General features: G+C 42.0%; 1 protein-coding gene across 1 annotated transcript in view; it reads right to left on the bottom strand.

Moving 5' to 3' along the window:
• Positions 1-326: 326 nt before the first annotated feature.
• Positions 327-23,776, bottom strand: part of LOC306919348 (uncharacterized protein) — a gene marked incomplete at both ends in the record, with an annotated part of 176,386 nt that continues 152,936 nt past the window's right edge. The window contains 5 exons of the mRNA XM_079532143.1: positions 327-391; positions 11,281-11,418; positions 12,054-12,161; positions 12,392-12,508; positions 17,746-17,894. Coding sequence (XP_079388269.1) covers positions 327-391; positions 11,281-11,418; positions 12,054-12,161; positions 12,392-12,508; positions 17,746-17,894 — 577 coding nt within the window. The remainder of the gene's footprint in view (positions 392-11,280; positions 11,419-12,053; positions 12,162-12,391; positions 12,509-17,745; positions 17,895-23,776) is intronic.

A 23,776-nucleotide genomic window follows, 5' to 3' on the forward strand; every position in this document is an offset into this window, starting at 1 on the left:
GGCAGATGATGTTAAAAATACACTGGTAGACCACATACAAAGTAGCCGCTACTATTCCATCCAGCTGGACGAGTCAACTGATGTCGCAGATTTGGAGCAGCTCAGGAGGACTTTCTGTTCTGTAAACCACTAGAAACCAGAACTACAGCTGAGGACATATTCAATCTGCTTAACGCTTTTTTCCAAGAGAATGGGCTTGACTGGAAAATGTGTTGTGGCGTGTGTACAGACGGCGCACGGGCTATGACAGGTCGCCACAAGGGAGTTGCAGCGCGGATACGTGAGGTGGCACCGGGGATGCAATGGACCCACTGCAGCATACATCGTCAGGCCTTGGCGGTGAAGAAGATGCCAGGAGAACTTAAGGCTGTGTTGGACACGGCTGTGAAAACTGTCAATTTCATTAAAGCCCAACCTATGCATTCTCGCCTATTCCATGTGCTCTGTGACGAAATGGGCAGCGAGCATGTTCAACTGTTGCTCCATACAGAAGTACGGTGGCGAGAGGGAAGGTACTTACAAGGCTTTTCGAATTGCACAGAGAGGTACAAACATTCTTACAGGACAAAAGCTTCCCCTTATCTGGTGTTTTCGACGACCATGTGTGGCTCAGTCAACTGGCATACGTGTCGGATATATTCTCTCGTTTTAACGACCTGAATTTGGGGCTACAGGGGCTCTCCGTCAATGTATTTGATGTGCAAGATAAAATTAATGCTATTGTGAAAAAGATGGAGCTGTTTGAAATCAAAGCCAAGGCAGGAGATGTTTCATCTTTCCCCACATTGGAGACCTTTCTGTCAGACAACCACCTGACCCTCGATAACGATGTGAGGGACAGCATCGTTGCGCACATTGTCTCACTCAGGCAACAGTTCCGTGAATATTTTCCAGTGACAGCTGAAGATAATAACTGGATGAGAAACGCGTTCAGCATTGAAACTTCTGAAATGCCCAAGGACTTCACTGCTGATGAGCAGGAGAGTTTAATAGAATTGTCTTGCGATGAAACACTGAAGTCTGCGTTCAGAAGACAATCACTGATACACTTTTGGATACAACAACACAGTGAATACCCCGACTTGTTGGGCTATATCTCCAAATTGCATGTGACTTTTCCATGTATTTCGGTAATGGTATATCTCGCTGGGAATAAATGTATCCCACCTAGATAATTTGACAAAGTTTCTGTCTCCGTTTATTTGCGCAATCTTTACCATTCAAACAGAGAACTATTACAGTAAATTCACATCACACCAAAAGGGGTTCCCGCCCAGAATGGGTTAAACATGATTTGTGCAGTTTTAAATTTCACCTGGGAACTTTAGAATATAAGATTTTAAAAACAGGTTATTGGTATGAGTATAACACAGTATGAGTGTGTCATTGAAAACAAATGGTGAACATTTGAGTCCATATCTTGATAAATAGGTTGACAAATCATTGTTATCAATTGTTAAAAATGCTACCCAATCCCAGCTGTACATCTCTGACCTGCTCACTAGCTATAAACCAATCAGAACTCTCAGATCAACAGACACGGGTCTCCTAACTGTACCTAGAGTAACATGTACATGTGCTGAAGGTGGATTTAGTCCCTATGGTCCTACTCTCTGGAACGAACAACCTTAATGACCTGACATCTAGCTGCTACAACTGTGTCATCTTTTAATCTCGTCAGCCCTAGTTACTTCATGTGTCAAATCGTGAAAATAGCTGATCTCCAAGCTCACAACATGTTGCGATGCAATGTGTTCTGACCTTGTAGATTGCCTATATTCGCAGAGCAAACATTGTGTGTGTGTGTGTGTGTGTGTGCTTGTGTGTGTGCGTGCGTGCGTGCGTGCGTGCGCGTGCATGCGTGCGTGTGTGTGCGCGCGCACGTGTGCGTGCGTGTATATGTGTGCGTGCCAGGGCCGTGCAGAGAGCACTGAGGGGGCAGGTGCTCAAATCCCACAAAAGGGCACATCTGTCGGTTTTTGGGGTGGTCTTTTTGTGGGAATACTTTGTGCCATTTCACACCAGAAATGTTGTACATTGGGGGCTCAATTTCCGTCCATGCTATACCCCTTTTCCCTAAACTTCTTTGCCTTTTTTTATTTATTTATGTTTTTACCATTTGTAAAACTTTTTGAATAGTTAAAGAAAAGGTTTTTCAAAATAGTTAAAAAAAAAAAAAAGGCAAATAAGTTTAGGGATAAGGGGTTTAGCATGGACAAAAATAGAGCCTTCTTTTTCTAATGGGGAAATAAAAGGTGTTCCACAATAACTTGGTCCATGTCAGTGGCCTACATTCTCATTACCATGTATAATAATAATAATAATAATAAACTTTATTTATAAAGCACTTTTTAAAACAATGTTACGAAGTGCTTTCCAATACAGGTTAAAATGCAGTAGTAGAATAAAACAACAACAATAAGAAATATTAATACAAACAGATGAACACAAAATAAAAACAATCAATAATTTAAGTAAAAGCCATCGTGAACAAGTGGGTTTTTAGCTGTGATTTAAAAGAGCTCAATAGGGTGATTTGTCTTAGGGCCTCTGGTAGGGCATTCCACAGCCTAGGTGCACGGGCCGAGAAAGCCCAGTCACCCATGGTGACACGCTGGGTAGCTGGAACTACCAGGAGAGCCTTGCTTGCCGATCTAAGGCTACGTGTTGGCCTATGGGGCTCCAGCATGTCTTGTATGTAGATGGGGGCCAAGCCATTTAGTGCCTTAAAAGTGGTAATTAAAATTTTAAAATCAATCCTAAAATGAACAGGCAGCCAGTGGAGGGAGGCGAGGACAGGGGTAATGTGGTCACGCCTTCTGGAATTTGTTAATAATCTGGCTGCTGAGTTCTGGACCATTTGAAGGCGGGAGATAGTTTTTTTATTGAGTCCGGAATATAGTGAGTTGCAATAATCTAAGCGTGTTGTGATGAAGGCATGGATTACCTTCTCAAGGTCAGGAAATGAGATGAATGATTTTATTTTTGCTATATTACGGAGTTGGAAGAAACAGGATTGGACAACCTTAGTGACTTGCTGATTAAATGAGAGACTGGAGTCGAACATCACGCCTAGATTACGGGCTGCATTTGTTATATTATTGGACAGATTGCCAAGCTGTGACTGGAAAGCGGGGATGGAATTTGGGGGGCCAAAGAGGAGGATTTCTGATTTAGAGTCATTTAGCTGGAGGAAGTTCTGGGACATCCAGCACTTGATGTCTGATAAACAAGCTAGGATTAGGGATATATCTGTGCTGCCAGGTTTGAGGGGGATGTAGAGCTGAGAATCATCTGCATAACAGTGAACGTTTATTTTATGTGTTCTTATAATATGGCCAAGTGGGAGCATATAAATAGAAAATAATAATGGGCCTAGGATTGAACCTTGAAAAGGGCCACGGATGTTGTTAACACTTTCATCGCCCTCATGTGATGTTACCGCAGGCAGACAGGCAATATCTGTGAATTTGCGCCAACTACTTCCGGGGCACACAGCCCAACACAGCGAGAGGAGCAGCAAAAACCTCTGGCGGATTGGCCAAAAACAACAACTTTCCTCATGATGGGAAGAACGTAGGCTGTGTGTAGCAGCCTGGACAGCACGAAAGGTTAGTTAAGAGCTTCGGCTGCATGGAATTTATATAAACCTATATAACCCGCCATATTTGTTTTACCTCAAATGTCTGGTTTGGTAATGTGAAATAATTCCTTTTGTTCACAGCACACACCTGACAAAGGAGCATTGATATTAAATGACGATTAAATAGAATCGTTTAAATGTGATGCATATGTGGCTTCATGGTCCGATGGTACATTATGTAAGATGTAGCAACACCCTGATCTACACAAACCCAGCAGCTTGTGAGCACTTTACTGCATATCAATGAACATAATTATTGCATAAATTGTAATGCATATGACTTGTTAAATACTGACAAATGTGGACACAGACTGAGGCTCATATTGTACTACCAGAACATATGAGCTGGAGGGAATAATGCAAGATAAAATTAAGTTCCATCATGTTGAATAGAAAATAAGATCCATACACAAGATAAAATTAAGCTCCATCACAAGGAACTATTAATGTGTATTTTATTCAGTCATGTTGATATTGTCAGATTATACATATTATTCAGATAAAGAAAGAACACGTGTGCTTCTTCTGGAGACTGCTCTTTGTTTAAGGCAGTGGGTGCTCAGCTTTGAAAATAACTTAAATCATAAACAAACTAAATGGAAAAAGCGGCGCTCCAAAATAAAAATAAATGCAAGACTGGCTAAAAAGTCTGAAAAAAATGTAAATACTTTAGAGGATTAGACTGACCATATGTCTTAAACTAATGGCTTTTCGCCTGTATGAGTACTCATGTGTCTTTTTAGATTACCCGCCTGAGTAAAGCCTGTACCACATACTGTACAAGAAAATGGCTTTTCGCCTGTATGAGTACTCATGTGTCTTGTTAGATTACCCACCTGAGTAAAGCCTGTACCACATACTGTACAAGAAAATGGCTTTTCACCTGTATGAGTCATCATGTGGGTTTTTAGAGTACCCGCCAGAGTAAAGCCTGTACCACAAACTGTACAAGAAAATGGCTTTTCACCTGTATGAGTCATCAGATGGGTTTTTAGATTACTGGTGGTAACACAGCCTTTACCACATACTGTACAAGAAAAAGGCCTTTCGCCTGTATGAGTCATCATGTGGGTTTTTAGATTACTGGTGGTAACACAGCCTTTACCACATACTGTACAAGAAAAAGGCCTTTCGCCTGTATGAGTCATCATGTGGGTTTTTAGATTACTGGTGGTAACACAGCCTTTACCACATACTGTACAAGAAAATGGCTTTTCGCCTGTATGAGTCATCATGTGGGTTTTTAGATTACTGGTGTTAACACAGCCTTTACCACATACTGTACAAGAAAATGGCCTTTCGCCTGTATGAATCATCATGTGTGTTTTTAGATCTCTTGTGGTAAAACAGCCTTTACCACATACTGTACAAGAAAATGGCCTTTCGCCTGTATGAATCCTCATGTGGGTTTTTAGATTAACCGCCCGAGTAAAGCCTTTACCACATACTGTACAAGAAAATGGCCTGTCGCCTGTATGAATCCTCATGTGTTTTTTTCTCTCCTTTAGATTAAACATTTTGCCACACTCTGTACAATTAAAACTTTTCTTCCCTGTGTGACTCCAGGACTTCAGGTCTCCCCTAGTCTCCTCCCAATCATCAGTATCAGATTCACTAATTGGTTGTGATGTTCCACAGTCCTCTACATCAGCTTGTGTTTTCATGTGTACAGTTGACGTGCCGGCTATAGGCTCTGTCTCTCTGTCTTCATCATCTTCTTCACTTTTCACTGCTAGTAATGTCAACGCTGATCCACCAGCCTCTTCTGGTTTTTGAAGTAGGTCCTCTTGTTCCTCTTTAATCTCTGGAGCTTGTGGTTCCTCCTGGACCAGACTGGAGCTCCTCTCCTCTTCATGTGGAACCTCCTCTTTACACACAGGGACGTGCAGAAAGTACAAAAATAATACAATGTGTTACGACCCTTATGGTCTAGGACAGGGGTTCTCAATGTTTTTGGCTGGGGACCCCCGGAAATGCTTTGGCCATGTCTTCTCCCCTCTGGTTCCAAAACTATGGAATGGGCCTGGGCCAACTTAGCGGTCCAGGCACCTTGGCTGGTAATCCAGCATGACATTGTGTCACGGGTTCGAGTCCAGATCCAGTCAAATTTTACTGTGTGTCTTCCACCGCATCTCCCTCCCCGTTTCCTGTCTACCTACTGTAAATCCATCAATATATATATATATATATCACTCATTCTTGAGATGAGGGACAAAAGTGGAAAAAACATGTCCCACACATAAGAGCATTATTTATGTTAAAAATAAATGAATTCATAAAAATAAAAGCACTTGCAAATTTAATACAGTTGAGTATTATTATGCCATTAATTTCATTATATATTTTCCGTCAGGTTTTTTGAAAGTCTTAAATTAATCAGAAAATATTGTCGACAGATTTAGCCTGAAGACTCCTTTTCCAAGTCCTGTTTATATTTGTTGCAACAGTGGAGCACCTGGTCTGACAAGCATTCAATTGTTTGATATTTTAAACAAACAATGTTGATATCAATGTGGTCACAGCTTTTACATGTCAACTCCGTCAGGACATTATTATGATCTTTGTTAAGAATTCCAAAATTATGTTTAGTATTTTAGTTTAGGGTTAGGTTTAGCTAACAACTGAAGAAAAACTAAATGGATAGATTGTACTACAGAGGGTTAGGATGAAAACAAATGCCATTTTGTCAACTCCGTCAGACGTCAACTCCATCAGGTTTTGTGTCTGACGGAGTTGACATGTATCTGACGGAGTTGACAAAAGTGTTCCCAAAACAATAAAATTAGTTTTTGAATAATGGGAAGTATTCTAATTTGGCAGACAGTTAGAGCATGCCTTAAGGAACATTTTTGGCTATAGGGCCATCATAGATTTGTCTCGTGGTGACCATGGCAGCCATCTTCCAAAATGGCCGCCACCTGATGTTATTTTACAATAACTCAAGTTCTACACCACCTAGGATCTTGATTCTGGTGACTAATATTACATTTTCAAGGATGAGGGATACAGTGGTACAATTTAGATTTTCCCTATGACCATGGCAGCCATTTTTCAAAATGGCCACCACCTGCTGTTATTTTACAATAACTCAAGTTTTAGACCACCTAGGATCTTGATTCTGGTGACTAATCATACATTTTAAAAGATGAGGAATACAGTGGTACTATTTAGATTGGTCGTGTGACCATGCCAGCCATTGTTTTTCAAAATGGCCACCAACCTGACGCACAGTTTGACTTCACTGGCCACTGCAGGGAACTGTGGGGGAGAAACTTTGGTCTCTTGACACCCCGATTAGGTTCAGGGGTTTTTTTGTAGAGACTTGCCTTTCATGACATCGTTGCTGCAGCAGTTGATCTCCTTACTGCGAGCGGTGGCACACTCTGGGTCTCTTGGGCGTTGTATTTTGGTGGCCTCCTGCCAGTGTTTCTCCGTCCTCATGAGCTCTGTGTTCTGGGGCTCTTACATTGTCTTGGCTGGAGATTGCTTTCCTGCAGGGTCCAGCCCAGTCTTGTGCAGATGGCTGCTGGCCCACCTGGAGGCCCCAACCTCAATTGTTCGGTTGGTGTGATTAGGTGGGGTGGTCTTCCCCAATCAGGATGAGGGGTTTGACCCTTTCAAACCGTTGTAGCGGCAGTCTGGCCAAGTGTCTGTATTTAGTTGTGAGGCTAGATACAGGATACGATTGCTCACCCAGCCCCAGGTGACTTGAGGTGAAGGCTCCTTTGATTTGGTAACATTGCTTTGGTTGACATGCTGGGGACACAGAGAACGACACTGATGCCTTCAGTGTCTGCACATCCTGCCTGATAGTTCTGAAGGCAGATCTTCAGGTTTTCCGTTGAGGCAGAGTCTTTCGCTCACTGTTCACCTCAAGCAGGACTTCAAGGTGTTTGCCTTTGCACAGGCTATATGGCTAGGACTCGTGCTTCAACCACTCCGAGAACTCCAACAGGGTGTTGGTTGCTCCTGGGCCGCAGAGCATTGTGCGGCGGAATTCAACTCTTATCTCTGGTGGCAGCTTGTTGAGGAGTCATGCAACTTGTGAGCCGCATCTAAGTGCTGTGTCTCCCTCTGGGCCTAGGGTTGTTAGCATGCCTACCAGCGACTGTACTTGAAGCGCAAACTTCTCAAAGGCCACCCCATCGCCTCGACAGATGTTGGCTGCCTCCAAGACACTTGCTATTTTCCGTAACACTAATTCGTGGGCCTGTCCAAACTTGTTGTTTAGGTGTCACCCGGGTCTCTGTTGGTGAAGTCGGGTCTATAGGTGGTCTAGAACATTATTAGAACGTTATTTAGTATGGGGATATTAATAAAATCTGGTAATAAATTCCTTACCGAGAATTTTCTTCACCAATGTGTTTGGAAGGGTGTCTACTAACATATCCCACATTGCTTTATATTCAACCACCCTAGGGGAACTTTTGACAGCTGCTGAAAGTTGGGGTACCATCAACAACCAATATAAGGCAAAATGTTCATTATGCTTATAGCATGTGACATGTCAAACTAGGGGGTTTTCATGATTCTGAATGCATTCCAAGCATTAGCTATGCACGAAAAACACTCATTGGGCTGAAAACGGCCATAGCCGTCATCACAAATGTGATTAGGTCAGCACATTTGGGCACATTTGGGAAAGTGGATATGGCCGAATTTAGCCGAAGGAGTTTGACCCCTAGTTTGGCCATAGACCCCCTAGTTTGGCCATAGCCACTTGCCCATCATCACATCTGTGATGATGGCTATGGCCGTTTTTAGCCCAAGGAGTGTTTTTCGTGCAAAACTAATGCTTGGAATGGATTCAGAATCATGAAAACCCCCTCGTTTGACATGCCACATGCTACTTAAAGCATAATGAAAATTAGAACATTTAGCCTTATATTGGTTGTTGATGGTACCCAACTTTCAGCAGCTGTCAAAAATTCCCCTAGGGTGGTTCAATAGAAACCAATGTGGGATATGTTAGTAGACAGCTTTACAAACAAGAAAATTCTTGGTAAGAAATGTATTCCCAGATTTGACATTCTGATAATATTCCCTGACTAATTGGTAAAATAATAGCAGGTCCGCCATTTTTGAAAATGGCTGCCATTGTCACAGGATAAATCGAAATAGTACTACTGTATTCCTCATCCTTGACAATGTAGTATTAGTCACCAGAATCAAGATCCTAGGTGGTGTAGAACTTGAGTTATTGGGAAATAACAGAAAGTTGGCGGCCATTTTGAAAAATGTCTACCATGGTCACAGGACAAATCTAAATAGTACCAATGTATCCCACATCCTTGAAAATGTATGGTTAGTCACCAGAATCAAGATCCTAGGTGGTGTAGAACTTGAGTTATTGTAAAGTAACAGCAGGTGGTGGCCATTTTGAAAGATGGCTGCCATGGTCACAGGGCAAATCTAAATAGTACCACTGTATTCCTCGTCCTTGAAAATGTGGGATTAGTTACCAGAATCAAGATCCTAGGTGGTCTAGAACCTAAATCAGTTCAACTTGTCAACTCCGTCAGATGTCCGTCAACTCCGTCAGACGTTGGTCACATGATGTTTTTGTTAATTTCCAAAGAAATAGATGATTCAATGTCAAATATTTTGTGCTTATGTATTGAAACACCAACTGAAATACTACTTAATGATGCTTTTTATTTTTTTTAACATGGTTTTTATGTTATAATATTGAAAGTAAAGGTTGAAAATGAAGGATTTGAGAAATGGGATATTTCACAATAGTGTGATATTGGAATAAAACAATATTAAATTAATTGTATTACTTAACTTGACTACTAAAAGCCATTATAAGATAACTGAGGACTTTATAGTATTGTTGAAATTATCAAATTAAAATAAAAAGGGATTTTAGTGTGTCTGACGGAGTTGACATAAATCAGTTATAAAGTGCATAAATGTCCCATTTTAGAAATAAATGTTATGCGAAAAACCTGTTCCTTCTCAAGATTGGTAGTTGAGACCTGTGTCTACAAATACATCCATTTAATTTTAATGGTTCTTAAAATAAAAACAAATCTGATTTGAAAAAGGTTGTGTCCCTTATCTCAAGAATGAGTGATATATATGGCTGTCAAATTAACTGTGTTAATTCATTTGTGAGATTAATTTGATTAAAAATGTTAACGCAATTAATCCATGCTTGGATGACCCGCCCCATACATGCCATAATCAACTCTGCACTATCTAGCCCTATCTGGATGGCAATAAAAGTGCCATAAAAGCCTGCACAATTTACATAGGCAGAGGCTCAAATCACATAGCACGACAACGGGTGAAAGACACCACACTGGGTTTGTTATAAAGAATAAAATATACATACATATGCATGTTAAATGTATCCGCCTTCTGACAGTTATCTTACCATTCCCACAACAATATAGAGAAAAACATGTGGGATGCACGATTAATCGGTAGCATAATCAGAATAGGCCATATCGGCCATAAAAATGCCATATCGGTATCGGAATGGTCTCAAAATAATAAAATAATCTTAAATCAAACATTTAATTTGTGTACTCGTCTCATTCAGTAGTCATTCAGTTGTGAAAACAGACACTTGTAAAAGGCAATTTATTGATTGATTTAATACTTTATTAACATGCTTTGGGCCAAGCCCCTAGGGCCTAGGCTTGTTTCCATTGTGGTCCTCTGTATAATATCTGAATCGGTCCGAATCGGTATCGACCTTACAGGCCTATGTAAAGGCTCAACTGTTCCACTGTGCTTAGCTTACGTATGATTCTTGATGACAATACTTCATGTAGATGTATACCATGTCCGTGCTTACTGTAAATCACTCTGGATTAAGAGCATCTGCTAAATGGCTAAATTGTAAACAGGGTCTGCGATTAATTACAGCTGTGGATCGCATTGCGCATTGCAAAGTCAAACTGGTTCACTCAATCGCGCATATAACAATTGCGCAGCGCTAGCAAGCTTGTGTGTGTGTGCGTGTGCGCATGTGTGTGCGTGTCTCTGTCTGTCTGTCTGTCTGCCTGTCTGTGTCTGCACTCTGTCATGGGAGAACATATTTGTTAAAGTGACGTTTTTTTCCTTTCTTTTTTTTCTCAATAGGCCTACCAATTTGTACAGCAAGCCTTTGGCTGTATACATATATTATTTACATTTGTATATTTATTATAATGATTAGGAATTATTATTATAATGATTAGGAATGAATTTGCCTTTTGTGCGAACCTGTGCTTAGCTGAATAGGACTAGATTTTAATAATCATAATGTTGGTACTTGAGAGCCAAATATTTTCTGAGGTGGTACTTGAAAACTTGTAAAAAGGTTGAGAACCACTGATTTAACAATATTTCTGTAGTTTTTTCTTAATTTCATATAGGCTCAACATTCTGCTCTGGTTATCAATGGTAAAACTTGTTTATCTAATTAAATAGGTTTGCTTAAAAGTAATCCAAAGGTAACTGAAAGTAACCAGTTACTTTTTAAATTGTGGTACTTGGATTACGTTACCGACTACAATTTATAGCAAGTAATTTGTAACTGTAGGCCGGGGATTACTTTTTAAAAGTAACCTTCCCAACCCTGATTGTAAATGGTATTCAACTTTACTACATGTTTAAACCACAGTAAATAAAACACTACATACCTATCTTGTACAATTTTACTACAGGTTGCATCCTTGCATCAAACAGTCCATGTCTCTGGTCCATCTCTGGCTGTTCCTCTGACAACGTTGAATGTCTTTTGGAGGCCATCTCTCTAGATACTGTCTCCCTGTGGTGCTCTGTGGAAATCACCAGTAGAAAGCCCTTTCATTATACCACATAATCAAATCAAACTTACTTTCAACCTTTTCAGTTGAAAGGAGCAGTCACTAGTTGTTCTAAGTGCTAAAATAATTGTCCCCATCCTGATGTAAACATCAGATGAAAATAAAAATTATATTGAATTTGTAAAAGGGAAACAAAAGGTCAAAAAGTAACAGAAATAGCCAATCTACAAGCTCACAGAGGACACAGTCAACCCATACTGCTCCCAGGTGCCGTCTACATTCCTCCTGTCACCAGTCTCTCCGGTGGTCTAATGTTCATGAAATAGGCCTACCACTTGTTTAACCTACTTGGCCTGTGTCTCATAGGAGGGCTGTGGGCAGTTCAGAAACCTGTCCACCAGTGACACCATCGTTAGGCAGATTTGTTTTTAAACAAGATTTAAAATAGAAAATATTTCGATTTGTATTATTGTGAGACCAAAGGAAAATCATTTCCGCATTGCAACTTTTCAGGAATAGAAAGCCTGCAGTTTCGTGAGAGTGAGAACCAATTATATGAAGATAAGTTGAAAAGTGGTGAAGTGGTCCTTTAAGTAGTATTTTTTTTATTGCGTATTTAAAAAATACGCAATAATTAATTGACCCACCAGCCTCTCTTTGAAGTAGCTCCTCTTGTTCATCATTAATCTGTGGAGGTTGTGGTTCCTCCTGGACCAGACTGGAGCTCCTCTCCTCTTCAGGAACGTGCAGAAAGTCTAGGATTAATACAGGTTAGTTAATACTGAAGTAGTACTGAAAAGCTTCAGTGAACCCATTAATACTTTTACTGACGAACCGTCGTCCCATTCATAATACATTTTGATCAATGTAGTCACATTGTTAATGCTACAATCGATAACCGAGTCATATCGGTTCATCTCTACACTCTCAGTATCGACCCACTTTCACCAATAAAACCAATAAAGACAGAGTGATTTAAACTTACTGAGATCCAGGTGGTCTTCAGGTTCCTGTTTAAGGTGGTCTTCAGGTTCCCGTTTAATAGAAACAGTTGTGGCTGGAGAACTGATCTTCACCTGCAGACTGGACTCCACACACTGGTCTGGAATGAAGACATATACTGTAATAAACACTTTAATAAAGACTTTGATGTGACATTATTAAGTTTAATAATAAGGCTGTTCATGTGTCACAAATAAGGACTACCATAGACTATATAGAGACCAAAGGACTACAGCATAACACTCCTGTAGAAAACTGAATCAGACTAAATTAATGTATACTATGAACCAGAATGTTTTAAAAAACTAAAAACTAATTTAAAATGAAAGAACAAAATGAAAGAACATCTAGCAAGCAGTAATTTTATCATTGCATAGGCCTATTTGAAATAGCCAAATCAGTTTGATAACAGATTAAAGGGTCACTTCACCCCTGACACAACCTGATCTTATTTTAATGATGTTTAGGACACTAGAAACACTTTTCCTGGGTTTTTGTGTGCGCAATCCCTGTTTTCAGATATCCTGGTAAGGAATTCATTTTATCTACGTCAGAATGCTCATGGCCCCTCCCCTCCGGACTACAACAGTCTAACCTCGCGTCACCTTAGAGTATGCGCGTCACCTACACACGGCTACGCCTACACCTGAAGACAGCCCAGAGGGGTGTCCCTAGTCTCTACTTTGTTCCACCTACAACCCCAGGCCACCCCCACCGATGCATTCCTCAGATTGTTTGTTTGTGTATTATCATGGCGTCTGCAGTGCAGAGTGATAGCACTCCATGGACAATATTTATTTGAACCGGAATACACAGAAGATCAACCCCAGCGCAGATGAAACGAGCATGCAGGGCAGCCTGGCCCTGGATATTTTTTACTTGATCAAGTAAGTATTTCTGTAGCCCTGAAACATGATTGTCATAAGAGCGTCATGTAAACCATGGCTAGGTATTTCTGCAAAGTGTAAACATGATGTAAACTTGCATAATCTAGCAATCGATTGCTTTAATGTGATTGTTTTATAAAGTTAGGGTAGTAGCTAGGCTATGTATGTGTATAGTTCAGACTGTTCAGAGTGTCGTAGTACGTAGACTTGTTTCAAGATTCCAGTTCATAGACGCAGCCATGTTCTATCCTATCGTTACGTTGGGTCCCGAAAATAGAAGGTCTACAAGCTCACAGCGCATCGCGGATTCGACACTTTGTGAGCTTGTACGTCTGTTATTTTCGGTGCACCAACGTCATGCATGCAACATGTATAAATCAGGCTTCACGTCGGATAGATGATGATGGCCATATTGTTTTCATTTACAGGAGTCAGGACTGGAGGACAGACAATACGGATGTTGTTTTCAGCCAAACGTGAGAGGAACTGCTGCATCGGAGGGAAGAGTTGTGTTCACCTTATAAATAAGAACATTCCCTTTTCCAAGCCTTCATGTCATCATTTCAAAACTTGGAAAACAGCTATAATGAAGTTTATCTAATAAAACGTTTACATGATGTACACCTGCTTGCTGCTCATTGACTATATGTAAAGAATGAAAAAAGGTTGCACCCAAATTCCATCTAGTGTTCATTTGAACGATTTCATTTGGCAGAAATGGCATATTGCATAACGTGTTGTACATTCTCTTCATGTAATCATTTTGCTGGGGATTACTTACCATACAGTTGAACTACAGTAAAACATAATGTAACAATATCCACTAATTAAAAGCATGATGATGACACGTGGTTACAATGTTACAGTGAAACATGTTCTCTGAAATTATTGAGAGTCGCACATGAATATGAAACGTAGGCTACGTTTTGTTTTATTATAAAATGCATTACATCTCCCTTCAATATCAATCACAGACTTTCTTCATGCTGTGGGAATGACGAAACAATTGAGGAAAAACACGTTTGTTTAGTGATACTATGCTAATTTATATATATTTAGTTTGCTTTGCTATAAAAAGCTACATGACCATTTTCAACCGTAACGCAGACAGCATCGATGCGGCTGCAGCGGCTCTGTCTAATTCCTGAAGAGTGAATACTTTCTTCCAAAACAAATCTAATGTCCAACCGTTTACTGGTTCAAGAAAAAGGAGAAGCAGACTTCACGTTGTACAAGAAAGAACACATGGCTTCATGTCGTGTTGTTTAGTCATCCACTCGAAAAAGGCTAGCAAAAAGTGGTTTGTTATTATTCTTGCAAAAATGAAGGTTGCCAGTTCTTTGACTTTGTGAGAGAAATAAGCAGCCATGTCCATGCAAAGTGCAAACAAGCCTCAAAACAATATGCACATATTTTTGGTTATTTATATTATGTGACTATTAGGCACATAAGCCGGCTATTTAAAAAAATAATCTTGAGTGGATAAAGTGCAAATGTGGAATATCTTTGAAACATTTTAACAACACATCACAGGGCTCCATGGCACAAATTACGTGGAAAAATACAAATTAATTTGGGGGTCCTTGGCATGTTCATGGAGAACCACTGGTGTGAAAAACATTTGGATGAAAGCCCAAATATCAACTACATTTTAGAAACAAGTCAAAAAAAAGAAACATCAACCAGTGATTGTGAACCACCAATATTTACAAGCAACAAAAATAAACCCAAAGTTGCTTATAATAAGCAGACATGGCAACACTGGGTCACATCCATGTGTATTTGTTGTTTGTAGAAAATGGGAGGATAAAGATCATAAAGTCACACCTACACGAAGCCTCCCCCTGAGGAACAGCGCAGCAAAGCATTATGGGCATTGTAGGAATTCAGCAATCCAGTCAACCCCTAGTCAAATACACAGACTTCATTATTGTTCTGGTCAAAGGGTGCAAATTTCAAATTGTGCTACTGTTATCTATTACAAATACCATTAACATTGAGTGACTGGATTTTCTTCCAGAGGTGAAGTGACCCTTTAATGATCCTGAAATAGATAACACAAGTAGGTATACTATTGTTGCCGTCAGGTGGAGACTAGCCTCGGAAACCCAGACGTTTTTATTTCCAGGGGGGAAAAAAAGTCCGGACCGAGTCCACTTCAAGTGGAACGAGTCCACTTCAATTCGGCATACAGTAGCGCAAACGTTGATCACTCTCTGCTGATTTCTGATCGTCTGCACCTTTGTTAAATTGACGCACACACGTACACACACTCCTCTCTCTCTGTCGCTCTAATTAATTAGTCTCATGTCGCGCAGCTGCGTCTCGATTCTCCCGGCGGATCCTGCCGGGAGCTGCCTATGACATAGAAAGCATAGGTGGACCCAAGGCTAGGTGGAGACCTCTTATGTCCAATACTCCAAAACTGTTACTTTTCAGAATTCTAGTAAGTAGGAAAAATCTAAGTGAGTGGTGCAACTCTGTGTGGGCGTCCCCGGGGAGTTCCCGGAAGTTCCAGACCCACAGGAATGCGCCCAGGGTACCGGCCCGGTTCCGGCGAGCCGCCCCACATCCAAAACGGTCGGGAAATTACAGAGTTAACGTGTGGGGGTCCCTCTACTGTACTGTCACACCCGAAATCATCATATAAACAGTTAATGTGTGTGTGTGTGTGTGTGTGTGTGTGTGTGTGTGTGTGTGTGTGTGTGTGTGTGTGTGTGTGTGTGCGCACACACACACACAACAGTGACACTTGGCGGTGAAAACCAACCAAACGCTATTTTCGTGCTGGGACACAGCCAGCCAGCCAGGGACCCAGGGACACACATGGAATGGACCGACATTTTGCCGCGGAACTCCACTAATCCCCCCACCTTCCCGGGGAGGTGCCGCCCCTCCCCCCGGCAATGCCACGTCTGATGGCCGGGGACGGAGAATGCACTCGCTCCTTCTGAATTACAGAGATACAAGGTTTCTCTGCTCCGGCAGCAATGATAAAAAAGTAAACCCAGCTGCTATAATAGAACAGTGAGACTCATGTAGATCTCAGGATTCACATGGAAACAGTCAAGGCCTCACAGAACGGAGACCCAAATGCCACAATATAGTTAGTCCCCTAATAGTTGGCTTACTGTTGTAAATCTCTAACATTGTATATTTTCCTGAATCCTGATAGATGTATATCGAGCAATATCCCCAGAGTCTCAGAGGAGGAGGAAGAGAGGCTCACTAGGACAGATTTAACAGCAACAACAACGACAATGAAACAGACGCAGAGAAGGCTCAAACAACCCACCTTGACTCAATAACACCAGAGTAAGGCCAGGTGTGGACAAGGACAGATGCATGCACAGTTGCACACCGCACAGACTTATAGTCTGGTGAGACGTAGGACCCTAGGCAGGTCACAAACCACAGTCCTAGTTCTTCTGGCATTGCAAGTCCCTGCAATGCCAGAAGAACACAGGTGGCAGGTGGAGCCTCCTGCTGGCTCTGGCATAGAGAAAGGACAATAGCTGGAAGCCTGGATGAGAGTGCCAGTGATTTGACCAATCACTGCTGACCTTGTGGTGGTCGAAACAAACGGTCCGTGGCACAGTCGGTAGTGCTGTCGCCTCACAGCTAAAAGGTCCTGGGTTCGATTCCCACTGGGGACGCTAGGGCGTGTTCTCTCCTCTGCGTCATCAGTGCGTATACCCGAGGCGGGGTTGGCGAAAGGGCCTTTCTGTGTGGAGTTTGCATGTTCTCCCCATGTCCCCTAGGGTAGGTACACTCACATGTTCTCCCCGTGTCCCCTAGGGTAGGTACCCTCACAAAACAACATGCAGTAATCCTGGTCTCTAAACTACATCCCCCTGGCCAGCCGGGGCGCCTGATGGAGGGAAACTCCCCCCTGTCAGGTGAAAAGCAGCAGCTTGGACTCCTCATGCATAGAAGGAAGGATGAGGTCAGTCCGCTGCCCCCCACCCCCCAGGTTGGCAGAGTAAGTGTAGCGCCCAGGATTACATTAGATAATTGACACTGGGTGAAAAATGGGTTGCAAAATCGTGGGATATAGATATATATTTTTTAAAGAAGGTTGGGGACCACCTGATGACCTCTCTTCCTGGCCAAGGCTTTATCCATTATGGATCTTTGATGTATTAACAAACAAACTTAAGCCTTTAAAATAACATGAGAAATATCCCCTAGGCTGCAGTACCAAGTCAGCCATACCACTTATGACCACATTGCTTTAAAAAAACCAAATGTGAGACAGAGGGGTTTAATGACAAAATGATAGGCAAGGCCCATCGGACGGACACGCCCATCGGACGGACACACACACACACACACACACACACACACACACACACACAATAAAGAACTTGAAGCTACTGGGAAATGTACTTCAGTTCAGCTAGCTTAATGCTACTTGTAGCTGAGCTGGTGTTGTTCAGAGTTTACCAACCTGCAGTGTGTAGATCGATGTCCATATCAACATCATTGTCCAGCACTTTGTTTTGTTTCTCCAGCAGAGTTTCTAGTGTCTCCATCTCTCTCTGGAAGAGGTTGACCATGACCTGAGCAGCCAAACTGAGGCGCTCCAACACAAACACTCTGACATCAAGCTTCACACAACAAACATCAGCACCACCACTCTGCTGCTGTTTGTCCAAAACACACAATAGGTCCTCTCCCACCGACGTCATGTGTTCATGTATCTTCATCCGTACAGACTCCATTTGACACGTTTTGACCTCCATTATGAGACGTTGTTTTTAGCAACAATCCGTTTATTTCACACCACGATGAAAAACAACCACAGAGCTAAAGGCTAACAAACTCCATGCTGCAGTGCTAAACGCTGTACAAGCACAACCCTGCTTCTGGGTCAAAGTGTTTACGCATGCGCAACAAACTTCTTCTTCTTGTTGATTTCCGGCAGTGTGGACGCCGCGAGGCGTATTACTGCCCTCCACTGGACTGGTGATTTATTCACCTAAATCTTGTCATATAGTCCAGTGTCATGCAGGAACTGCAGAACTGCCTCAGAGGTTATTTGGTGGTTCTCATTATGGCCAAATAAAGACGAAACTGAAAAGGACTCCTCTCCTCTGCCATCCTTAGGAATAGGGATTGTCTTTCTGTGCTGTACTCCTTACACTCTAAGAAAACATGTTTCACTGTTTCTGGCTTTCCACACTGGCAGAGCCCTGTGTCGTGCTTCCCAATGAGAATGCGCAACAAACGATCCACGCACTGTTGCCTTAATGTCTTTCGCCCCCTGGTGGTGGAGGTGTGTAACTGTCACTAGATTAAAATTATAGGCCTACATCTAATATGTAACAGGGGTTGCGTTTTGCAACTGCCTTCAAATCCCACTATAGTAGGGCCGTGCAGAGAGCACTGAGGGAGCAGGGGCTCAAACACCAGAAAAGGGCACATGTGTGTGTGCGCGTAGTGCGCCGATATTTGGGGTCTTTTTGTGGGGTCCGTCTCTTGTGCCATTGCATGTCATTGGACAGTAAAATAAGCAATACGTTATCATTAGTCTGAAACTAAAACTGACTGATGGCAGCCAGCACATTTAAAGTATAATTATAAATAATAATTATAAATAATAATTATGATAGTGGAATTATCATTAGGGCCGATTCATACTCCTATTTTACCGCTGTTTCGGCGCTGTAGTGCCGAAATGATTTCGGCTCGTCAGAAATGTTCAGTAGCACCGAAGAGCCGACTTCAGGAAGGTACGTCTCACGCTTTGAGAGTGAGAGTCACGCAATTTGACCTTTTACCAGGCACCACGCCACACCTCTCATTTCTCACGCACGCACAATACGCACGCCGAGGGGGGCATAAAATGTGCCAAAAAAGCCAAGCCGGCTATCATAATAACAATTTTCTCTGCGGCTCCGCCGCGTAATAACGCGCACCCATGTGTGCGTCCTCACAAACGGCAAAAATAGCCGATCTGCAGGAGATCATGCAGCGCTGTTATATGCAGTAGAAGGGTAACCAGGCAGTGGACCACCAAATCGTCAGCAGGGTCCCTGACTGTGACGCATGGAAATGAGCCATGCAGAGTTTAACATCGCTTCGAAATATTTTTCATGGAAGACAATATAGCCTCCACAAGTTACATTAAGTGAGTAAGTCACAAGTGACTATCTCTCTTCTATACTGGTGTGTGGCGTCTCTTGCGTGATATGAGGAACGGTGCCAGTAGCCTACGCACATTATATGGACAAAGTCGTGTGTGTGTGTGTGTGTGTGTGTGTGTGTGTGTGTGTGTGTGTGTGTGTGTGTGTGTGTGAAGGGGGAGGGGCCGAATCGCAACTTGTCGTTATAGTTCTGTTCAGAGAGGGAGAGAGAGAGACCACAGATGTGTGGGCATGGGGAAATTAAAAATAAGGCATTTTCCCAAATTCCAGTTTTCTGACTTTTTATTTCACAACATATTCCCCAATTTCCACTGAGATTATGGGGTGAATGAATGTGGCCAGACCCATCTTCTCTTTCTGTCATAGTGACATTGTCCTGCATCAGATCATGTCCAAATCAGGTTCTCCAATCCTCAGTAGCCTCTTCAGTTTTTTGAAGATTTTTTGAGTGGTGCAACCACTCCCTTACGGAGCTATGTGTGTGGCTGGCTGGGTCTGAGCACTATGTGTGTGGATTGCTGGCTGGCTGGGTCTGAGCACTATGTGTGTGGCTTGCTGGCTGGCTGGCTGAGTCTGAACACTATGTGTGTGGCTTGCTGGCTGGCTGGCTGGGTCTGAGCACTATGTGTGTGGCTTGCTGGCTGGCTGGCTGGCTGGGTCTGAGCACGAAAACAGCGTGGTTGTTTTTCACCACCTGTGCGCAACCAAACACAAACACACATGCACATATTAACTGTATATATGATGATTTCGGGTGTGCCAGTACAGTACAGTACAGTACAGTACAGTACAGTACAGTACAGTACAGTACAGTACAGTACAGTACAGTACAGTACAGTACAGTAGTGGGCCCCCCACATGGTAACTCTGTCATTTCTCTACCGTTTCGGACGCGGGACGGCTCGCAGGAACCGGCCCGGCACCCTGGGCTCTATCCTGTGGGTCTGAAACTCCCCCCCCCCCCCCCCCCGCCCCCACACGGAGTTGCACAACTCTAGGGTGGGATGTCTGTGTTCCTCTAAAATTGGCCTTTTTTAACATTGATTTAGAGTCTAAATCAATGTTAAAAAAGGCCAAATCGACATTAAAAAAGGCCAATTATTTTTCGCCGGTGGCCGGCGTCGAACGCATTAAGACACTAAGGTCTCACTCTTGGCATTTTCTGAAACTTGGCAGCCCTGTATATAGGAGGCCCTCAAAAGATCACACCCGTGTGAAGTGAGGGGCGCTCTTATCATTGTACATCATCATACATCATCTCATTCCGGCTAATCAGAATTTACGTCCTCACCTTCGTCTTCAATGATTGTGTTTACGCAATGTTTGTGTTTCCACAAACACTCAAAACTAGCCATTCATTTTCAATGGCATTTAATTTTTGTGTTGGGACAGTTTGTGTTTACACACAACCTCAAAGCTGGACATACTGTAGGACGGGCTAGCGCCCCTCAAAAAAAATTAAATAAAGATACAAGTTGCTCAGGACGTCAGCTAGAGTGAGCAACTTCACGGACTCCATATTTGGACTTAATCTTCGACACAAAACTCTTTATATGGGCAGATATCGACTTTTAATCTCGTCAGCCCTAGTTACTTCATGTGTCAAATCGTGAAAATAGCTCACAACATGTTGCGATGCAATGTGTTCTGACCTTGTAGATCGCCTATTTCCGCAGAACAAACTGTGTGTGTGTGTGTGTGTGTGTGTGTGTGCGTGCGTGTGCGTGCGTGTGCCAGGGCCGTGAAGAGAGCACTGAGGGGGCAGGTGATCAAATCCCACAAAAGGGCACATCTGTCGGCTTTTGGGGTGGTCTTTTTGTGGGAATACCTTGTGCCATTTCACACCAGAAATGTTGTACATTGGGGGCTCAATTTCCGTCCATGCTATACCCCTTTTCCCTAAACTTCTTTGCCTTTTTTTATTTATTTATGTTTTTACCATTTTGAAAAACTTTTTGAACAGTTAAAAAAGTCAAAATAGTAAAAAGAAAAAAAAAAGGCAAATAAAATGGGGAAAGGTGATTAAATAGAATCGTTTAAATGTGATGCATATGTGGCTTCATGGTCCGATGGTACATCATGTAAGATGTAGCTGACAGGGGTGTCAGCTACATTTTACATAATCCCAAACCCGGCAGCTTGTTAGCACTTTACTGCATATCAATGAACATAATTGAGTACCACAGACGAAAAACAGCCTAAGTCCAAATTTAATTCTGACCCCTCCACGAAAAGGCCTCGTTGTCCTGAACCCTTATCTATCATTTATACATTATGGATCAATAGTGTGGACTTAGACTGTTTTTCGTCTGTGGCATTCTTGCATGATTGTAATGCATATGATTTGTTAAATACTGACAAATGTGGACACAGAAGACTGAGGCTCATATTGTACTACCATGAAGTTCCATCATGTTGAATAGAAAATAAGATCCATACACAAGATACAATTAAGCTCCATCACAAGGAACTATTAATGTGTATTTTATTCAGTCATGTTAATATTGTCAGATTATACATATAATTCAGATAAAGAAAGAACAAGTGTGCTTCCTCTGGAGACTGCCCTTTGTTTAAGGCAGTGGGTGCTCAGCTTTGAAAATAACTTAAATCATAAACAAACTAAATGGAAAAGCGGCGCTCCAAAATAATTATACTGAATGACCTTTAATTTGCATGTACATACTCATTTAAGAGAAGTTTTGCAATACGTTTGCAATATTGTATTAACAATATTGCAAATATAAGGTTCTGAATAACAAACTGTATTTAATTGTCTTAATATTGTTTAAATAATAAATAAACAAATAAATAAGACTATTTGCAAAAGGGAAAACTGTTATTATATTAGTATTGATAAGTGAATACATTATCTGTTCAAGTTTAAGCTTTTAACATTAAAATATCATGTGGTTATAATTGCCCCTCGACTTGGATCAACTTACCCCTTACCTAGACCAACGAGCCCTGTGTTCACTGTAATATTTACTCTCACAAAGCTGTTTGATGCACTCGTGGCTTTCTTGAAGATGTCAGAGATGATGCAGGTAATGGAGATAGGAGGGTCAATTTAACCCATCAATCAACTTTCAGAAGATTGCAATATTCGATTGCAGGCTCGAGTCCTGTCCACTACGGAGCTTTATAGTCCGTGCAACAGGTACAAATGTTGGGTGCCACTTTGTATTGTGATGTTGATGGCTTCCATTGAAAATGAATAGTAAACTGGAGCATTGTGGTGCATTATTGACGATGTCTGCTAGTCGTTGCTGAGGTTCTATGTTGTCTTTTACCTTAGCGCTAGGTATACTCTTGGTTGCTTGTTTTTGCAGAAAATGCACTAAAGACTTCTGGTGATTAGTAGTTTTTGTTCCCTACCTATGTTGAATACACTTATTGTAAGTCGCTTTGGATAAAAGCGTCTGCTAAATGACTGTAATGTAATGTAATGTAATGTTGTCTTCTTCCAGGCTACAACATACTTATTTCCAAGACATGAACTAAGGCGAGGGATGGTGAAGCGCAGTGTCAACTGTAGGGCTCGTCCGGGATTTTAACCCTGGACCCCTCGCACCCTAAGCGAGAATCATACCTCTAGTCCAACGAGCCCTGTGTTCACTGTAATATTTACTCTCACACAGCTGTTTGATGCACTCGTGGCTATCTTGAAGATGTCAGAGATGATGCAGGTAATGGAGATAGGAGGGTAAATTTAACCCATCAATCAACTTTCAGATGATTGCAATATTGCTTGGGTTGTGGGTTCAAGTCCCTCTTTGTGTTCACCCAAAATTGCTGAACATGTGTGCCTACAGGTAACAGCAGTAGTCGTGGCCGAGCGGTTAAGGTGATGGACTAGAAATCCATTGGGGTCTCCCCGTGCAGGTTTGAGTCTTGCCGACTACAGAGCTTTATAGTCTTTATGTACAAACAACATGAAAATATGTCCGTTTAAAAAAAAAGTGGTCATCCCGGACGAGCCCTACGGTTGACACTGCACTTCACCATCCCTCACCTTAGTTCATGTCTTGGAAAGAAGTATGTTGTAGCCTGGAAGAAGACAACAAAGAACCTCAGCAACAACTAGCAGACATTGTCAATAATGCACCACAAAGCTGCAGTTTACTATTCATTTTCAATGGAAGCCATCACCATGACACTACAAAGTGAAACCCAACATTACCTGTTGCACAGACAATAATGCTCCGTAGTCGGCAGGATTTGAACCTGCGCGGGGAGACCCCAATGGATTTCTAGTCCATCGCCTTAACCGCTCGGCCACGACTACCTCTGCTACCTGTAGGCACACATGTTCAGCAATTTTGGGTGAAC

Source organism: Electrona antarctica (assembly GCF_951216825.1).
Source record: "Electrona antarctica genome assembly, contig: scaffold_25, whole genome shotgun sequence".
NCBI classification, from domain to species: domain Eukaryota; kingdom Metazoa; phylum Chordata; class Actinopteri; order Myctophiformes; family Myctophidae; genus Electrona; species Electrona antarctica.